The sequence below is a fragment of the Meleagris gallopavo genome, chromosome 21 (genome assembly GCF_905368555.1).
Source record: "Meleagris gallopavo chromosome 21, MGAL_WU_HG_1.1, whole genome shotgun sequence".
Classification (NCBI taxonomy): domain Eukaryota; kingdom Metazoa; phylum Chordata; class Aves; order Galliformes; family Phasianidae; genus Meleagris; species Meleagris gallopavo.
In genome coordinates, this window is record NC_139424.1 from 9085619 (window position 1) to 9105836 (window position 20218).

At 41.2% G+C, this 20218-nt stretch overlaps 1 protein-coding gene and 2 long non-coding RNA genes across 3 annotated transcripts in view; 2 read left to right on the plus strand and 1 right to left on the minus strand.

The window, feature by feature from the left end:
• The first annotated feature begins 166 nt into the window (after positions 1 to 166).
• Positions 167 to 7626, plus strand: WSB1 (WD repeat and SOCS box containing 1). The gene is made up of 9 exons (XM_085240764.1): positions 167 to 344; positions 947 to 1115; positions 1220 to 1488; positions 1934 to 2065; positions 2452 to 2552; positions 4692 to 4864; positions 5244 to 5357; positions 6148 to 6255; positions 6508 to 7626. The coding sequence occupies exons 1-9, from the start codon at positions 305 to 307 to the stop codon at positions 6665 to 6667; spliced, it is 1266 nt and encodes a 421-aa protein (XP_085096890.1). The 5' UTR covers positions 167 to 304; the 3' UTR covers positions 6668 to 7626.
• Positions 7358 to 20218, minus strand: part of LOC109370662 (uncharacterized) — a 29903-nt gene continuing 17042 nt past the window's right edge. The window contains exon 2 of the long non-coding RNA XR_014887554.1: positions 7358 to 11905. This is a non-coding gene — a long non-coding RNA (uncharacterized LOC109370662). The remainder of the gene's footprint in view (positions 11906 to 20218) is intronic.
• On the plus strand, positions 14909 to 19559 carry LOC146543041 (uncharacterized). The gene is made up of 3 exons (XR_014887555.1): positions 14909 to 15144; positions 17179 to 17429; positions 18433 to 19559. It is a non-coding gene; the product is annotated as an uncharacterized LOC146543041 (long non-coding RNA).

The following is a 20218-nucleotide window of genomic DNA, read 5'->3' on the forward strand; positions in this document are numbered from 1 at the left end:
CGCTGCAAAAACCCAACGGGCGGTTGAAAGCGCAGAGCTCGCGGCGGCCGGGGAGCGCCGCACGCAGCGAGGAGGGCCGGAGGGAGGGAGAGAGGGAGGAAGGGAGGGAAGCAGGCAGGCAGGCAGGACGATGAGCGCCCGCCCGCGGGGCGAGGCCGCCGCTCCCCGCCTCGCACAACTCCCCCGCGCCGCCGCCGCCATTTTGTCTCAGTGCCTGCGTCCCCGTGAGCGGCGGTCGCTGTAGCTGCGTTGCGCCCGGCCGTAGGTTTCCGCGCCCCAGCCGGTCCGAAGGGCTGCCCCGTAGATGGCCAGCTTTCCCCTGAGTGTTAACGAGAAGCTCATCGGTGAGGCGGCGCGGTCGGTCGGTCGGTTGGGGCGGCTCTGCTCGGGCTGGGAGGGGTGGGTGGCCTCACTGGGAGCTGGTCCCGGACCCCGCGGCTGCCGCTCGGCCTTCCCAGCTCCCAGCCCCCGGGTGCGGAGCGGCTGCGCCGTGTTGGGGCCGAGCTGCCGCCTCTCGCCGCACGGTCGGGCCGCGTCGGGAAAACGGAGCGCCTTTGTCCGCGGGTTTCGGAACGAGACGGGGGCTTTCAGCGGACAGAAACCCGCTGTTATTTCACGACGGGCTTATATATTTATATAGCCGCTTCTGCTATTCAGGGCAGGACCCAGCGAGGCTAACACAGCTTCTTCCCCGAGCTATGGAGTATTAGGGCGGGCTGGAACGTGGTGCAGCGCTGCTGCCGTGGCAGCCAGCGCCCGGCCTGTGCTGCAGCTCAGGCATACCGAAACGTCGGCCGCTTCTCGTGTGACAGTGGGACCCTCCACAGCTGCTTTACAAGTGATGAACCAGAAAGCAGTTGAGTAACACGCTGCCTGGTTCCTTGTAACATCTTAAAATACCTTAATTAATTTTGAAATGGAATTTCCTCTTTGTTTCTCTTTTCAGCACGGTCGCGGGCTGTTGGAGAACTCTTGGCCCCCACTTCTCCTTTCGACAAGAAGTGCGGACGTGAGAACTGGACTGTTGCGTTTGCTCCCGATGGATCCTACTTTGCTTGGTCGCAAGGACATCGTATAGTGAAGCTGGTCCCCTGGTCCCAGTGCCTTACTAACTTGTAAGATAAAGCTGTGTGGCTTTCAATTAGCCTGAAGAACTTCAGGATTTCAAAATAGAGGATAACTCTTCATAGAGTTCCTCTTGTATTCTTTTGTTTTGCAGCTTGTTGCACGGCACAAAGAATGTTGCAAATTCTGCCAGTACAAGGCTTTCAAGACAGAACAGTGACGGCAGTCAGAGAAATAAGCCCTGTGAACATATAATAGACTGTGGTGATATTGTCTGGAGCCTTGCTTTTGGGTCTTCAGTGCCCGAGAAGCAGAGTCGCTGTGTGAATATAGAATGGCATCGTTTCAAATTTGGGCAGGACCAGCTTCTGCTTGCAACAGGCCTGAACAATGGGCGCATCAAGATCTGGGATGTGTATACAGGTAGGGTGGGTGAGGGGAAGCTGGCATTTCAGTGGCACTTTATGCAGTATTAACATCGTTGATACAATGAATAGTTTGCAGAATTGTGATTGGGAATTGAACATTGAATACAAATTGATCTAAAAAAGAAATCATGGGTTGCAACTGGAAACATACTGCACTGGGAGAGGAAGGAACAGACTCAGGTTGTGCTTTGAAATGTAAGTGGTGGGAGATGAGGCCTTGGTGCTGCAGAATGGTTACATACGTGAGGGACTTTATGCACATTAGTTGTTTACACCAAAATCTTTTGCTGGATTTTCAAATTTTAGTATATTTTGAAACAAAAGGGACTTTAAAAACAAGAGGTTACTTTTTGTTCTTGAGTATGGGGAAGAATATACGTCAGTTTAATCTGAACAAAGTACAGCCCTTCATTTTAAATTGTGGTGTTTCCGTGTAACAGGAAAACTCCTCCTTAACCTGATGGACCATACAGAAGTTGTCAGAGATTTAACGTTTGCCCCAGATGGCAGCCTGATTTTGGTGTCTGCATCCAGAGACAAAACACTGAGAGTGTGGGACCTGAAAGATGACGGTATGTTTTCAGCTCATCTGCTGTAACGCACGGGAGAAATATCCATGTACTCCATTGTTTATTGCTATTAACACAGGTCAGGACTGCTTAAAAAATAATAATAATAAAAAAAAATTCTCCTATTAATCATTTACTCGGTATGCTCTCTAAACATTCTTCATATATACCCCAGAGGTACAAGCTGGATTGGGCTACTTCAAAGAGTTCATGAAGTGGCTTCTTTCAGTAGGGAAATAAGAGGCTGTGGGAGAATTTTTATCTCTGTGCAGACTGACATTGCAAGATGTTTGGAAAGAGTATAATGTTTTACAGAGCTTTTCAAATTGGATCTGTAACATTTAATGGAAATTGATTTTGTAAATTATTACGTATCTCTTATTTTTTAGGAAATATGATGAAAGTGTTGAAAGGACATCAGAACTGGGTATATGGTTGTGCATTCTCTCCAGATTCTTCCATTCTCTGTTCTGTTGGAGCTAGTAAAGCAGTATGTGTCAGAGTTTCTTGTTCATTAAATCTACTCAATTGAATGCATAATCATTTTAAATCTAAGTAACTGTAAGCTTGTGCTCTGTGTCATGGATTTCTAATGTTTTATGATGATGTAGAAGTGCATGAAATTCAACTAGCAAATGTTGTGTTGAGACACTGATTTTATGAATTGAACTTGCACTGCTTTTAGTTGAAGAAACTTTAAGCATTCTTTGAAAAGTAATCTTGCACATCTGAACGTGTTTGTAGTATAAAATCAGTGACTAAAGCTTCCAATGTTAAAAGATCCATAGACTAATGCATAAAGCTATTTTATTATTGATTCTATTCTTTCTATCTTCTACTCAATGAAAGGGACTTTTCAAAGTCTGAGGCAGTCATGGTATCTCCCTGCTGAACAAAAATATGTCTGCGTGTTCCCAATACAAATGGCACTCACGTGTCTAATAGAACTAGAATGAAGGACAGCATGCTGGTTTTGTTTTCATCTGTATTGTAATGCCCTGGTAGAGAACTGAAAGCAGTGCAGGTAAAGCACGTATGCAGTAAGCTACTTTCTTGGCACCAAAGAACTAGATTAAGACAAAAAAGGGAATTCAGCCGAGTTACAGGGGCTTTCTGGGTAGTTTAACAAAGCCTATCTATGCTGATTAATAAGCACAATTCAGTAATTGAATACTGCTTTGTATAGATGACTGTTCAAATGCATTTTATGCTTTAAATTATCAGTGCAGTTTTGATAGAGAATAGTTGAGTTTGGGGGCTTGTTTTTTCTTTAATTAGAGCAGATGTAGATGTATACATTGATATCTTTAGGCTGTGTGTTTTCCATAAGCTTCTTGCTTTCCCTGTCACAGGTGGTGGCAGCAATATTGGTGTGATTGAGGTTAAGCTGGCACCACTCACACAGGAGCACAATGGTGTTAGCTGGGCAGAAAGAGTGGCATCTCTGGCTACCAGGCTGGGGGCGAACTTTACCATAGGATGAAGTAACCTTGCATTCGACTGCAAGGTGTACTGTACGTACGCAGGTGCTGGTTGATGTCCACTTTCTGCTTTCTTTCTTTCTTTTTTTTTTCTTTTTCTTTTTTTTTTTTAAATAATTTTCACAGCAGCGAAACACACTTGACTCCTAAAACCTAGTTTCTAGTTTTATGCAACGCTGGGGTCTTCTTAGAGAAATTGGTTCAGTTTTAGGAAGTATGTGAAGGCCACGTTTGCTTTGGTAAAACACAGACATCTAAGATGTTTGTTTTTAATCTGTGAGTAAGGGGAAGAAAAAATCAAGGACCCTAGTAAGCTCTTTCAGGGACATAATATCTTCTGCTTAAGATCATATATTTTCTATAAACTTATGCTGCAGAACAAACATAGTTCGTATTAAGTAATTATGCACAATTTTCATTTTGATGCTATATATATATAAAGTACAACTGCATGTAAAATCTCAGAATAATATTTTATCATTGTTTATAATACAGTGTGCAATTAACTGAGTAAATTGTATTATTAATGTCTTTTTTATTGTTGACTTGATTTAAAATGCATAAATTCTTTCTAATAATATGGTTAGACTTCCCTATTGTTTTGCCAGAGACATAACTTTTGGCTGTGAAAATTCTCTTTGCTTGCAGTATCTGTTTCTCTTCCTAGGCTGACGTTGGTGATCCAAGCCAATTGTAAACAAGTGATCTTAAACTCAAAGGGATGCCACTGGAGTAACAATATGTTAACCTTACACTTTCTGTCTGTATATTTCTTAAAATTTTGGTAGTTACTGGAAAGAGGGGACTGTAGAGTTTAACCCTATTTATTTCTGCATATTTTAATAAAATAGTTTTGTAATACATGATTTTCAGTAAGCTACGTGGTTAAATTGTGTTGTCTTTATCTTATATTTTGTCTTATTTTGTTAATAACATTTAACAAGCGAGTTAGAATTTGCATGTCTGCTTTAATTATTTTTTAAAATTTTCATTTTAATCTCAAGTATGACACTGAGCATATTTCTTAATTGTAGTAATTCATAATGCCTGATTTTAATATAATCCTAGATAAGCAGCTATTCTTAAACAAAGTAATTGCTTCATTGCTTCACTGAGTAGAGCTATAACTTTAGCTTATTTAATTGCAGGTTTTTCTCTGGGATATGGATAAATACTCCATGATACGAAAACTTGAAGGACATCACAATGATGTTGTAGCCTGTGAGTTTTCTCCTGATGGAGCTTTACTGGCTACTGCATCCTACGATACTCGAGTCTATGTCTGGGATCCATATGTTGGAGTTATTCTTATGGAGTTTGGGTAAGTGTAGTGGTTAAATCCAGAGATCTACAACGAAGGCGCCTACTGAAGATTAATGGTCTTATTTAGCTGTAGCTGATAACAAGACTTGGGAAAGAAAATCTTAGGAGCTGCTGACAAAAATCCTTCAATGGTAGGATAGTGCAGTTTTCCTTCTGAGAAAGAATTTAAAGCACCGATACTTCAGTGTGTACTAATTAAAGCATTTTCAGTAAAGCTAAAATACTCAGTACTGCACAAGATAAAGTAGTTACATTTCCACTCCTGGTTTCATAGTTAAAATGTTCAGTCTGTTTTTTTTCTTTCAGCTTAACTAGTGGTGAAGGAAGTCTGCTGTAGCTCTTACGTATTACACTGTTGGCTCTCTCTCTATCTGCAGGCATCTGTTTCCACCTCCTACTCCAATATTTGCTGGAGGTGCAAATGACCGATGGGTTAGATCAGTATCTTTTAGTCACGATGGACTACATATTGCAAGCCTTGCTGATGATAAGTAAGTATGGGGACAGATCTGTTGGACTCCTTTAATTCCTCCCATATGATGTGAACGTTTAATGGCAGTTGGGTTGGTTTGTTTTAAACTGAGAAATGGCATTTGGTAGTCTTGGTAAAAGTACATGAGGTGACTGCTGTATGTTTCTGTCCATTTTGAATGCAGAAAATAATGAGCTGTGTACAGGGGAGATGATCAGAGTAACAAAATAAAAATAAAAAAAGAGGGATTATAAACAATGAAAAATGTAAATTGGAATAATAGTGCAGTTAAGAATTTTTTATTGTTTTAGTTTACACAGCAAAATGCAAAGTACTCATGATCTGGTATTTGATTTCTGGCTGTTGTGCAAATCATATTTTGAAGAACTGTATTTTAAGCTTATGAAGAATGCTTTCTCAAGATGACAGCAAGGATATTAACTGCAGGAACACTTTAGTTTTTTGTTTGTTTAATTAAGATAAGCATTATTGAGCTTTCCTGTCAGGAGTTACGCGTAAGAGAGATTTTGTAAATCTTCAGGTTATTGCTTTCTGCTCCAGAAGGCCACCTTTTATTTTAAATGGTGGAGTTAGAAAGGTTGAAGAAATACAAGTGATGGTGTATATCAGAAATGAAGAAGTGATAAAGTTTCAGGCCACATCTGAAATGTATTGTGTGCATATTAAAATATTTATAGAAATTCCCAGAATTTTTATCAGACTTTTTTTTTTTAAATGGAATCAGAGATAAACAAGATAGAATGAAATGTCTGTTCTGATAACTGACTGCTTCATTTTTCCCTTTTCAGAATGATAAGGTTCTGGAGAATTGATGAAGAGTACCCTGTACAAGTTGCACCTCTGAACAACGGGCTCTGCTGTACCTTTTCTACTGATGGCAGTGTTCTAGCTGCAGGGCAAGTATATGCTCCCCCCAAATGTTAAAGTAACACGGTTAAGTTGTTAGTTAAGTGTTCTAAGGATCTTCAGTCATAACATGCGACTCAGTGCAATGAAATCTAGAATCTGATAAACTCATTTCTTATCTTTGAGAATAAATAAAATACAGACCCACAAATGTGGATTGGAGTAGAATCATTAGATAATCAAGGGCAGTAGTTCTGTTTTCTTTTTTCTGGTTTATTTACTCATTCATTTTTACTGTGCAGGACGCAGGACGGCAGTCTGTACTTCTGGGCAACTCCAAGACAAGTCTCTAGTCTCCAGCATTTGTGTCGCATGGCAATTCGAAGAGTGATGCCCACAAGCCAAGTCAAGAACTTGCCTATTCCATCAAAAGTGGTGGAATTTCTTTGTTACCAGATTTGAGCAGAGAAAGTAAAAATTACATCAAACTGGCAGGTGGCCCGGCTGCTGAAACTGGCTGAACACTTTAAAGAATCCTCAAACTTTACAGCCTTTATGATTAAAATGCTACAGGTTTTCAAGAGCTATTTAAAAGTGATATCCTAAATATTTTGTCCAAATACCTGACAGCTAAATTTTTAATATTTATGGAAAACACAGTAGAAGTATTCCTGATGTTCTCAATTTTCTAAAACGTAACTGTGAAAACATGTACATACATAGACATAAGCTGCTACGTGCTGTCAATGTACCTTTAACATTGCTTTTATCATTTTTGATGTGTGTCATGTATATATTGCTTTGGTAGAGCCATCAGATGCATCTGTGCTGTAAAGTGGAAGGATAACTATTATTCTGGGACACTGAGTTAGAAAAAATATTGACATAAGGAAGCTTAACTGCTCTGTATGTATGTACATTGGTTGGAGTTCAGGAAACTGATCCACAGATACGAATTCATGTTAGTTTACTTGATGGAAAGGTACAGCTTAGCTTTTTAGAACAACGTATGGTGAAGGGAAGTAGGTTAAGGTAGTGAGGGATGGAGCATATCTAAAGTCAGGAATTTTGCCTGTGTCAGCTAAAGGAGGCCTTATGTTCCATGTCAACAAAACAGGTTCTATTGAGGTATTGGGCAGTATTGAAGAAATATTTCCTTACATTTCTAAAAACTACTGTATTATTGCCTGATGCTTTGTCTGTAATAAGAGAAGTTTACAGACTCAGTTTATTATTCTTTGACCCTATAATATCTCTCTGGGGGTGATTATTGGTTAATGGCCAAAGATAAGCATAGTACTTGTTTTTGCCTTCTGTTATTTATCTGTACCTGCAGATATAAAGAATGTATGCATTGCATAAAATGCCTGATTATATATATTTTTGTTGAATTTTTTTTATTAAAAGCTTGTATAAAAATATATTGCATCTGGTGACTGAGTTGTCAGCACTACCTGCATGCACCAGTTGTAGCTGCTCTCTTGTACAGCTTTCCTTTCCAGGCCCACAGAACACTGATCTGTAAAAATTCAGTGTGGGGAACCACGGCACAAACAGCCCTTTAATTAGACCAGGTCAAAAGCATACAGTGACATAAAGTGTTCCTGTGCACTGTGTCAAATGGAGGAAAGGGAGTTCTGACTGCAGCACAGAGCCGAAGTTGTGCAGGCTGTAGTAACATGCAAGTTGAATGGGGTTTTTACTTCCATACTCTTCCAGAGTACTGTTCAACCTCTTTGTCACAACAACTATTACATGATGCATACAATGCATGGCAGATTCGTGGCCAATGGCTCATTAAAAATTAACCAAGCTACATCAGTGGCAGCTATGCTGGGTTCTCTGTGGTGACAGACAGGCAAAAGGCTGTGGAAGTGCAAAAAAGCATTTGCTTAGGGATGGGAAGTAACTGCCCTCTAACCACGTGTGAATCCCTAAGGAAGCAGCCAGCACTTCCTAGAAGGCCAATTTCATCCTTGTGAGGGTGGGCAGCAGACAGAGCAGGAGGGAGCCTTGAATCTGAGCAGGACTGTTGTCCATCTTACTCCAGCAAGTGAGGGAACCGTTTCCATGCTCTCCTGATCCCTATGCTGGCTGGCTTAGAAAGAGTGGATTCCTGCAGCAGCACCAGCACTGGTACTATGATGGAGTGGTGAAAAACTTCAGGGAGTACAGATGAGAATGGAAAATAGGACTGATGAGAATTGTTTTTCATGAATTTAGCGCATATGGGATGTGGCAAAAGCTCACCAGAACACAAGGCCTATTACAGAAGCTGGCAAGTCTGCTATGCAAAGAAAGCATCTTTTTGATGGTTCCATCCAATCTCACCTGATCAAACATCCTTTTACGTTTGTGTGGAACGTGACAGATGGCCTACTTGGCTTCCACCAGCTTAGGTACTACATACAGAAACTACAAGGAAATCAATCCTTTCATTCTTGGACATGCTGTTGGCATTTTAAGAGACTAGGATGCTTCGGAAATACAAGCGCTTTTCTGCTTCAACAGTATGGTATTACTGGCAGATTTATTTTCTGATCATGTCCTCGTTTTCTTGGGTGAAAGACAAAAAGTCTCTGACAAAGCAGAAAGAACTCATACTGAGCACAGCCCAGCAGGCCTTAAACTGAAAAATAATGAAAAAAAAAAAGCCCAACCAACCCTATAAATATCCCCATTCCATTGCTACAGCACAGTTAAGTGACAACACACGTACTTCAGACTCAAAGTGAACGAAGGTAGTGTTGTGTTTCAGCCCATCTGCAGTGCAACATACTATTTGCACATGTACAAAAGAAGAGAGACAGTGCCCTGTAGCAAGCAAGCCATCTTCTCTTCTGAATACTCAGCCCAGACACTCAGGCCTACTTTCCAGGAAGATTTTCCCCAAACACTATTCCCAAACGTCATAAATCAACTTTCCACTTCACAAAGACGACTACAGAACAAAGCCAACGGAACGGAACTTCCTCAGGAACTAAAATCCTGCTGGCAAGGAAATTGCATACGTGTCACCATGCTACTTAATGACTCATTCATTTGGTGCAATATTTTTCATAGAATTGCTCCAATTTGGGACAATATTTATCTTTTTTTTTTTCCCCCCAAATGCACGTATGAAGACACAGCTTCTCATACACTATCTAGCTGAAGGAAAAACTGATGAAGCCCCTAGAACATTCCACCTCAACCTGAATGCAGAGATGAGTAGCTGCCAGACATGAAGTTTTCTGCCAGGGAGCCTCCTGATTTACAAATACACACTCCTAAATGCAGTCACTCTAATCAGCTTAGCTCTGTTCTGCACCCTGCTGGAATGCCTGTCCTAAGGAAGCAGCAGCCCTCCCCATGGGAGACCCCAAACCAAGAAGTATGCAGTTACTAACATTTCTGTATCTGCAAACATTAAACAGATGGATGCAGACAGCTGTGATTTGAGAGGATGCGCTTAATTGCTCTACTTGATAATGAAAATAATTACTCTACAACGTCGGAACAACCTACAGCTAGAAAATTGGCCAGAGCCATTTGTCAGGAACAGAGGAAATAAACTGCAGCTCTGGAATGCTATTAAGATGCGTGGAAGTGGTTTTTTAGACTGAAGGGTGTTTTGCTGTTGTTACCAAGCTGTGAAATATTTGGCCTACTTAAAAAGAGCTCATAAAGAGGAAAATTTAATGGAGCAAAAGTAGCCCCTTTGTGTTGGTGGCACTCTGTTTAGCCAGCACTGAGCAGAACCAGTTTTAGAGTCATTCAAAGCCATCTAGAAAGATGCTCTGCACAGCTGGTATTTCTGTGGCAAGCATAATTAATGTCCTTAAAGCATTTTGTAATCCTTTGCTGAAGTGTACTCTGGGTATTAAAGAAAATCAATAAAGTGGACAGGAACTGAGCTGAGAGGCCGGAAGCAGAGTCGTCCTGCAATACGCTGACACGCTACTGCAAGCACAGCCTTGCCAGGCAGGCAGCAAAGACAATTAGCAGGAGGAAAAGAGGATGTAATAGCTTGCAGAATTTCCTAACATGGGCAGAAATATCTAGCAGTAGAAGAAAGACATGAATAACTGAGAATTTTTGGATCTAATAAGCTCTTCTAGAAAGAAAAGCATGTTAGCAACACAAAAGTAATAGACAACAGCCAAAATAGGCAAGAGGAAAGTGAAAATTTCTAATACACTGATGGTTATTTACTCTGTTATTGTTCATTAACCCTGTATGCAGTAATACAGAGCACATTTCTTCTGGGGACAGGATGCTGGACAACGCAGAGTCCTTACTGATCAGTTCCATTCTTCTTTGCCTGGGCACTGCAAAGTCCCAGTACCACCATGGTACTTGACTGTTTTCTACACCATGAGCCCGCAGATTCAGGCACACCCTAGCTGAAGGAAAGCCCAACTATGAATCCAATCACAAATTTCATTTACTTGTGCTCACAGTAAGTTTTGTTTCTAAGTGTTGCCAACCTTGAGAGATTGTGTTTTGTCTCCGGACAACCTGCCTTTCACGATGTGTGTTCTCTGCACTTAATAAGTGTAGAGTCTTACTGGAGGGGCTTATTGAAGCCATCAGGCCAGGTTCACTGAAATGCGTGATTTATGGAAGCAAAGGAAGAAAATAACATCTCTGTTTCCTCTCCTTCACCAATTCAGAGCATCCCACCTACTCCAAAACGAAAATTATGCCCATGAAGCCTCAGCCTGCTTCTCCTCACTCTGAGTCAGTTTTTTTTTGTTTTAATCTTTTCTCTAGGACATAAATGATAATTTTAGACTAAGTACGCAAGCTACCTCATTAGTAAGTGCATATATAATCAATTGCTCTACCTGCTGTGTTGCAGAGAGACACCACAAGGTGAGATTTGCAACTGGTTCATCCCCAGTATCCCCAAGAGTTTCCAGTTCTGACCATCATGCAAAGCTAAGCCCATCAATAAGGCCAGGAACACAGAAGTGAACTCTCAAAGCTTAGCACATCCTCTGTAGGGCAGCCAGGGTGAGGGACATTGTGTACCAGGAAGCTTAACTTGAGACTCAATTGCTGATCCAAGTATGCTCAAATATTAGGGACGCCTACATTTGCACTTTGCAGCTGGGGAAGGAGCAGCACTTCTGGGGACATTTTTTTGGATTATTATCATATAACCAACTCAAAATATCCCTGCAGATCATGCTAGTGTATCAGAGAAGACACATCTCATTAGCCAAGGCTAAGTGAGACGGAAACTATGAGGCACTGTGACTTGAGGGCATCAGTTCTGGTTGACAGTTACCACAACAAACAAGTTACAAAGCTGTTGGTGCTCCTCATAGGACCACAGTACTTGAGGGGATTGGGCTGGTAATCAGTTACACTCAGCAAAGAGAGGTCCAGTACAGTTCTAGGAAGATTACAGTAAAACACTTGTTTTTGACCAGTGCATATTTATCCTCCCCTTCATGCACTTATAGCAGTATTTCCTGACAGGCCCAGACATCTGAGATGCCCAAGCTTTGAAAACAGAAGCAACAATTACAACTTTTGTTACTACCATTTCTAGAAGCACAAGAAACCCACAAAAGACTTACAGGCAGCGGAGCTCCGGCAGTCAGGCAGGCAGCCTGGCCAAGGCAATCACTGGGCTCTACCACACAGCCAGCAGAGACACAGAAGAAGGACTTGAGGAGAAGCTGCACTCATGTAACACAGAGAGGAGACCTGAGAGAGGAACAGAAAGATTAAAGATGCAGGGAATGATTTTCCACAGGGAGAATAGTGCTCAGGCTGAGTGCAATTAAGCCTACTCCGAGCTAATATCAATTTCCTCCCAGCTGTTATTAACTAGCACTTGTCAATAGGTTACACAGAGAGGGGCAAGGAGGAAAAAAAAAAAAAAAAAAAAAAGATAAAAAAGCAGCAGCATCAGTAATGGGAGCCTCTCTGGACACAAAAAGGCATGGGAAGAAGGACTGCAGAGATAGCCTGCAAACTGATCCCCAGTGACTGTCCCTGTCCCCGGGAGTCCTGGGCACAGACCAGCCTCTGCCTGCAACACATGGCTGCAGTGGCTGCCTGACAGCATGTCAGAGAGAAGTGAGACCAAGAGATAACTTCCTCATCAGAAGGAAGGTCCTTGGAAACACTGTGAGAACAATACCTATTTTCAGCATTCACATATGGCATCTCTGTTGAATCACTCAGGGAGAGACTAAAAAACACTCCTGAGTATTTTGTGTGATTGACATCATTAGTATTGCAGCTAAATGAGGTCTTCCATTTCAACAATTCAGAAATATGGTGATGAATCCCATAACCTCTATTCCTCATAAATTACAATGTCCTCATAAAGGATAGAGGTTGTATAAGATCCTATAGGAAATGTGGTCAGGATCATCCCATAGGAAAGGTGTCAGGCAAAAACTCTTTAGCCAAGTTATTGTTTCAGATTAGAACCATCTGAGGAAGGCAAATGGGTTTTATGTGTGATGCTGGCTTCTGCACAGGGATAATTTTGTTTTATAAACACCGCTCCACACTGCACACAAATCCAGCTGCAGTAAGCAGTTCCAGAACAGCTTTAATTATCAATGTACTAGAATGAAAGCAAAGCCAATGTAAACTTCAGATAAGCAATCAGTAACTTTGTTTAGGTCATTATAACAATATTAGCTATCAGCTAAATTACACCTTTTGTAACTAGTTGAATTCCAGACAGAAGTTCTGGAATGTACGTTATTTCAAATGCGAGATTAGAAAATCCCAAACGCTCACTGTCTTTGCAGATGTCTGAGTTCTTTGTTGCATGGAGGAGATAAAATATTTATTTATGGGCTGCTATATTGAAGTTGCCAGGCTGGGGGCTATACAACAGAAAGACTAATCCCACCTCCCTCTGACCTCGCTTCTCAGCCTACGCAAGCTTCACAAACACTGAAGATAGCTCAGTTTGCCTGTACACGAGATGATGGACTTTTCGTCACCGCACTGGAGCGTACTCTGCACTTCTTCAGGTGTCCAGGTGATTGTACATTACCTCATGGATGTGAATTTACTTGAGTGTCAAACAGCTACAGTTCCTGCCTACGTGGTTCTGTGTATATGGGAAGGAGATAACAAAAGCAAAAAGCCCTTACGTCTTAATGCACCCCCCTGTGTGCATTTATCTGCCTGCTCTGTTTTTTCTAAGCTGAACTCAGAATGGCAGCTACTGTCCAGTGGTAGCTAAGGAGGATCGGAGCACACAGCTGTGAGCACTTATGAGAGTCCGTAAGAGTCGAGGCAAAAAGTAGCACTGCAGGGCTTGGAGATCGCTGTAAGTGCAACCTACCGAGGAGAGTTACAGGTGAACTCTTACTTTGGAAATAATACTCTGACTGAGGGCTGCACTGGCAAAGTGAAAACCTGGCCTGAGCCCTGCTGAAATGAACAGCATTAGTCATGCAAGTGTGCCCTACGAATCTCATGTATCTTCATGAACAAATTGTATTATCCTGCTACATGTTATGATTTGCTGTGCAGAATTATGCTCCCTTTGCAAGGTAGAAACCAGCATTTTTAAGGAGGTATATCAGAAATGATAATCAAAGGCAGGATGTTTAAATCCAGAGAGGAAAGTTGTCACTGTTTATTTCTGAAAGACAGACATAGGAAGCTTTTCCTTACTTTCTACCCCTTTAAAATCTGAGCTGCCATTTAGCTGTGCTTTCTCCCACCTATACGCTTCCCAAATCTTGTATACTCTGCAGAAAGACACAGGCTTTTTGGCACGTCTAGTGGGCTCACTTGGATGATTTCACTCTTAATCTCTTGAAAGCATAAGTGCAGAAATATCTTCTCTGTTGGATAAGATTCAATTTAAAAGAGTCAAGCACTAAGACTGCATTTTCATTATTCAGGTTGGAAATTCAGTACACAAAAGATTAACTAGAGAAATAGCTGTACAATCCAAAGAAGCTTTGAGATCCATTTAATTTGTCAATAAATGTCAGAGAAATGACTAAATACTAATTCTATAATAGCAGGTAGACTAGAAACGTGTCCTTTAAAGGTGAACTATAAAATACATCTTTGTATGCATGGTGTCCTTCACTGTTTCTTTTTTATGACTTTTCTATTATTATTTCAATTATGTTAGGCCACAGAAATTCCACTGGCGATCCAAAAAGCTCATCAGCTCAATGACCTGTGAGAACACATTAATTATGCTTGTCTAATTAAACCAATAAGATGTTACTGATGCTACTTCCTTTTCTGTTACTTCTTGCTCCTAAAGACAAATAACTCTTTGTGAAGGCTATCCTAATCTGCCATCAAAAGATATAACATCAATTTGCAAATCATCTTATACCAGAATAAATACCAGGACATAAAAAGTATATGAGAAAATACACTGGCATATGCTATTTGCAGTGTAAATGCACATATTCCTGCCTACCTGCACAGCTTGCCTGTTTAAATGAGCCACTAGGGTATGTTTTCATGGTATTATTAATTATTGACTAGCTCCTTGTGGTCACAGCACAAGAAACACGTCCAGGGAAAAGATTTTAAAAAGAAATATTGCTTCATCTTAATTGTATCAGGTGAAAGAAAAAAAAATCCAAGGTCCACTGCAGATAACAGTAATGAGAAGACCTAGTTTGGGAAGAACTTTGATCCTGATGTGGTGTGTCACAAGACTGAGATTTCTGTTTGCTGCTGTCCCAGTCTGTTTCCTGTTAGGCCACTGGCATTGTAATGGAGCAGCTGAACCACTGCCCCACGCACATAAACCTCAGCAACACACCTACAAAACAGTAAGATGTTCAAGAATGGCTGCAGGCTGTGGCATCAAGAGGGAATTCCTAATGTACCAAGCTATTTGCTTGACAGTGATTCAAAAAGCACTGTTCTTTCAGAACAATAAATCAAACGTAGCTGCTACAATTGGCACACTCCGGAGAATAAACAAAAGTCAGGTGAGTGGCACTTTTTTGTTGCTGTAAATCAGCACCAGATTTGGAGTACAGTTTGCTAACGCTATCTCTCTGATCTCAGTGCTACCACAGGTGAGCTTTATCTACTGCCTGGGGGATCTTCTCTGAATATACTCCAGTGCGTAATGAATTAAAATCTAGCTAAACAGAGTACATCATGAGAGTGATCTGATGAACAATTGACCAGATCCTAATGAGTCATCATTACGGCAAAGAACAATTTGCAATAAGGAAAAAGAAGTTTGAAATGCCAGTGTCACATGGATTAACGTGGGTGTGAGCGACTCCAGCTAATTGTGTTGAGGTGTAACTCAGACCTGGTGGTGTCCAGCAGGCCATGAGGTTGGGTTCTGGGGCCTGGGAACAGCTTGGTCCTTGAGCTCCAGTTCCCACATCCAGTGAGCTGGCGGCTGTGTGGGTGTTCACTGCGGTGTCCCAGAGGAAGGTACAAAGATCACTTGGCTATGCATAGTTTATTTACTGTGCCCGCTGGCTCATGAGACATCAGGGGGCTGGAAGTGTACTGAAGTCTTTCAAGTGTTCACCAAACACAAACCTGTGCTTGCCAGGATGGTATTCAGCCAAGACATTCAGTGTGGGATCTGACCGATGGCCTGAACCACTAATTATCAGAAAACGACCCACCTGGGCTTAATATTCACTGCTGCCATGGAATACACATTGCACAGACAGCCTCATATTTGGTGCACAAGTGTCTCTTTCCAGCTAATCTGCATAATCAGACCAGGAAGGCCTGACTTAACCAAGTCTATTTCTGTCTGCAGAAGGATATGCAGTTCAATTCATGAGCTCTTCTGGCAACACGCTCCAAAATAAATTCATTCAAGATGTTCATCTGTGTGGATGCAGAACTTCTTAAATTACCCTTTTCCTATGGAGTTCTTTGCCCAATAAGCAATTCCTTTCAAGCTAAGCCAGCACCACACCCCAGATTCCCCTCAACCAAGATTCTTACATACAGCTGTGAGAATGCTTTGTACAATGTGATACGTAGAGAATGGTTTCCTCTTTTTACTATCAGTTCTGTCTAGTAATATAAGAAACATGGTGATGAGAGTGTTTTTAGGCTATTTTTTTTCCTGAATGTATTACAGTTCAGATGCTGTTACCTACGTACTATTCAGAAATTAACCAGCATTTCAGATAATTAATTACCTCAAACCATACATTACTCAAAATGCAAGTCAGCAGCATGTATGGAGAAATGTGACAAAAATAGCATTTGAAATGCTTATGGAAATCAGTAAACATTGAAATCTCTATTTCTACAATGCAGTAGAATACAAGTCTTCTAACACCAAGTCTCTCTAGTCCAAAAAACTCCTAAACTAAGCTGACAAGAGACAAAGCAATGAACAGAAAACATAATCCCTTGTTTAAAGAGAAATAAAGGAGGCATAGAAAAGGAGCCCAAGGATAACTTCAGAATATGAAGATAGTACCTTTGACACAAGCCTATTTTGCTTCTCAGAACAAATATCAAATACAAATATAGTTCAATAAAATGTCTACAGGGGCAGATCCAGAGATTTTACTCCACCCGTCACAGATGTAACTTTGCTGCTGACTTGGTTTCTTCTGCTCTTTCAAAACTGATTAGTCTTGTGATTTTACATCAATGATTGCTTGTTCTTAAGAACTCAACTTCAAGAATAAAATACCCAGAGCTGAATTTCATCTCAGAGCAACAGGAGCAAAATGTTGTTACATTTCCAGAATCAAGGTAAAGAACATGATCTCTACTTATTTACATACCAAAGCCAAGAGATACCAAGAGTATGTTATTTTTAAAGCCACGTGCTCTTTAAAGATATATTCAGGATTTTGCACTGACCCTCACAATTCAGGCAGTGGGGCTGGCTGACTTACACTGAGATCTGACCCAATGTGCATCCTGATGAGATTTTGCTTTTATATATGACTTTGACTGTGATCCATTTAACTCCACTCGAGAAGCTGGGATTGGTTTGAATTGTTGCTGTATTTCTTTGCCAGGAAGAAAAAAAATAAAAAGGCATGGAGAAAGAAGGAGAACTCCCCCTCAAAGGCTTCCAGTTAAAAAATTATAATCAATTTGTGAGAATTCAACTTCTCCCCATACTGGAACCCTTTCTGAGTCTACAGTGCTCTCTGCTGGATAACATACACTACTGCTTACTTGGTTTGAAATGGAAATAGCTTCTTGGATGGAATTTGAGAAAACCACTGTCTTCTCAGCACATCCCTTGGCTCTCTCTGACGAGATGGTGAGTTATATGTTGTCAAGCTTCAAGGTGCTATCTGCTCTATGAAAGCAAAAAATGATCTCAAACAAGAGAAGTGCAGCAAAAATTAGCACATTATGTTGTTACTAGATATCTGCTATTCTCCTTCATTAGATGCGTTTTGTGTCAGCTGCCACATGAGCAAAAAGTGGGAGATCCTGGAGTCTACTTCCGACTCCCTCAAGCATTTATTTACTCGAATAAAATTGAAGTTTTTAGTAGTTACAATGATTACAACACTGACTTTATTCAAAAAGTGTTGTGAATCAGCACTGATAGCAAAAGAACTGCCAGACAGACCACGTGAAGGAGCAAGAATTCCAGGCTCTCTGGCTGTCTGTGAACATGCAATGAAGGAAGGCTTTTGAGAAAGCACAAGAGAGTGCAACCGACTCCTGCACCAGTGGCTTTCTGCTAACTCCATTGCTGTCTACTAGGCAGTAAGCTGCAGGGTTTGTTCCCCAGATCAACGTGGTTGCTTACCTTTCCAGGCAGAGACATTCACCCATAGCCTCCTTATGATTATACATAAAAGCAGAGACTCTGAAGTCAGAGTCAAGAAAGTAGCTCTTTAGCAAGTAATAAAACTACCAGGGTGTGTTTAGATGGGATCTGCAGTTTACCCAGGATCTGAAGGTAACCTGCAGCAGCTGCACTTTGTGTCATAACAACCATTTGCATCCCACTGCAGATTGGATTTGTCAGCTTTAGAGGAAGAAAACAAGCTGTGTGGGATTTTCTGATCCATTAGAGCTCTGGCTTCTTGTAGGCCATCTGCTTGGAGCAGCATGGAGTATGACAGGGTTCTGCTAAGGCTAGGAGACAACCTCTGACTTCTTTTGTTTCCTCTGCTTTAATTTGGAAAGAGCCAGTGCATGAAACACAAACAGACAGTCCCTGAAAACCAAAGAAATGCATGCCTTCAATTCTTTTCCTGAATATTTACCTCTGTTAACTTTTCCAGGACAACTTTCTTTTCTTTCAGAAACACACCCTCAGAGACTACAGCTGTGAGATGCTGCCCTTGAGGAGGAAGAGGAAGGAAATCATAAATTATGCACAGCTTTATAGGCCTTTCATGATACACTTTGCATATGAATCATCAGAGCATGACAGTAGCCTCATGATGGCTGGAGACTGACATCTGTCAAAACTTTGTTTCCTCCTTCTAATGTTGCTCGTTTGTCATCTGCAAGCAGTACTTTTTCCTGGGTCTGCAAACAATCGTGCTTTTGTTTAGTGGGGATATATTGCAAGAGTCCTTTTGCTGGAAAGCATCAGCTAATGATGCTCATTTTCCTCACTTCTGGGAAAGAATAGTCTGGCTGCCAGCCTAAGAAAGAGTAGGAAAACTGTTCCTCCAGCAAGTATTGAGGAATTGCATTCTGAAATTGTCCCAAACACAATGAAGCCATCAGTCAGCACTTCTGAGGCTCTGTAAAAACTTTATTCCTGTCAGATACAGATGGCATTTTCTTAAATAATTGAGGTTTTGTTGCAACTTAATGCTCCATTTTGTTTACCATCGCTACACTCTCTTGTAAATAACATCCTTCACTGCTACAAAGATAGCAATTCATTTTCCAGGGAGGCAGCTGTGGGAAAGCTGGATTTAAGTCTGTCACTCAGCTAACTGGAGTCCACTTCTGCCTCTGCAGCCACCTTCCTGTTTTATGTAGCTTTAAACTCTTGGTGCCCCAGTTCCTAACACTGTCCGATTACCTTGTACATGAGCTGTTAAATACAGGCAATCAAACATCTGAAAAATGATATGAAGCTAACTCAAAGAACATTAAATACAATTATGTTCTTTATTGCCACCTTCCAGGACCCACACAGCCATACCTGTGTAGATCTCACACAGCTTATTTTATTCTTTTTTTATCTGAAGTCCTGAAGAATTTTCTTATTTTTTTGCTACTATAGTGAAAGCTGAGGTTTACAAGAAACCATGTTATTCCAGGAAATGGGGCTTTAAAGTGAAAACACGGAAAGACTAACTGCAAGATTATGAGATCAGGCAGATGTGTAGGAGAGGCTGAGTCACAAGGGATCTGGATCTGCAGACCAAGAATACAGTTCACACCCTGCCACCATCCTCCTCTGTGCCATCAAGGTAATCTTCCAGCAGCACAGGAATAATGTTCTTGCTGCTCTTTAATGGATACCATCACTTACGATTTTTGTCTCAAACACTTTCCAGGGACAAACAAGGGGTATCCAGCCAGGAACTGGTGGGAGTGTGCATGGATATTTGCTTCTATCCAAGAAAAGTCGAAAGATACATATATTTTTAGTAACTAGTTGAGTCATCAATTCTTTCACATCTTACCTGAAGCCAGGCACTATTCTGACCTGACCTTATGCTGGAATCTGTGCAGAACACAGATGCCATCAGGATTGGATGGACCCACCCCAAACAGCAGCACAGCAAGGTAGGAGGTCAACAAAGACAGAACAACAACTTCTGTTCAGAATTATCGCGTCTCTACAGCACTTGAACTCTGTAGAGGTGCTGCCCTCCAGTACAGCCTAAGCTGCCTACCCTTGCTGTTATTAAAAGTACCTTGGGTGGGCTTATGATTCCCAGAGGCATAAAATGGAAGAACTATCCTCACTCATCACAAGGGCTACATTTTCAAATGCGTATTTTCCTCATATGGCAGCAGGGATGTGTACAGTTGTTTCCCAAATTATGTGCACAAGGCTATGTTACAGCTCTGATAATGAAGGAGTAATTAATAGAAAACAGTGGCGGTGTGTGGTAGGAC

Coding starts and splice junctions, on each gene's coding strand:
- WSB1 (XM_085240764.1), top strand. CDS start 305: ATGGCCAGCTTTCCCCTGAGTGTTAACGAGAAGCTCATCG. Junction 1,489..1,933: donor GATCTGGGATGTGTATACAG/GTAGGGTGGGTG, acceptor TCCGTGTAACAG/GAAAACTCCTCCTTAACCTG. Junction 2,553..4,691: donor CTGTTGGAGCTAGTAAAGCA/GTATGTGTCAGA, acceptor ATTTAATTGCAG/GTTTTTCTCTGGGATATGGA.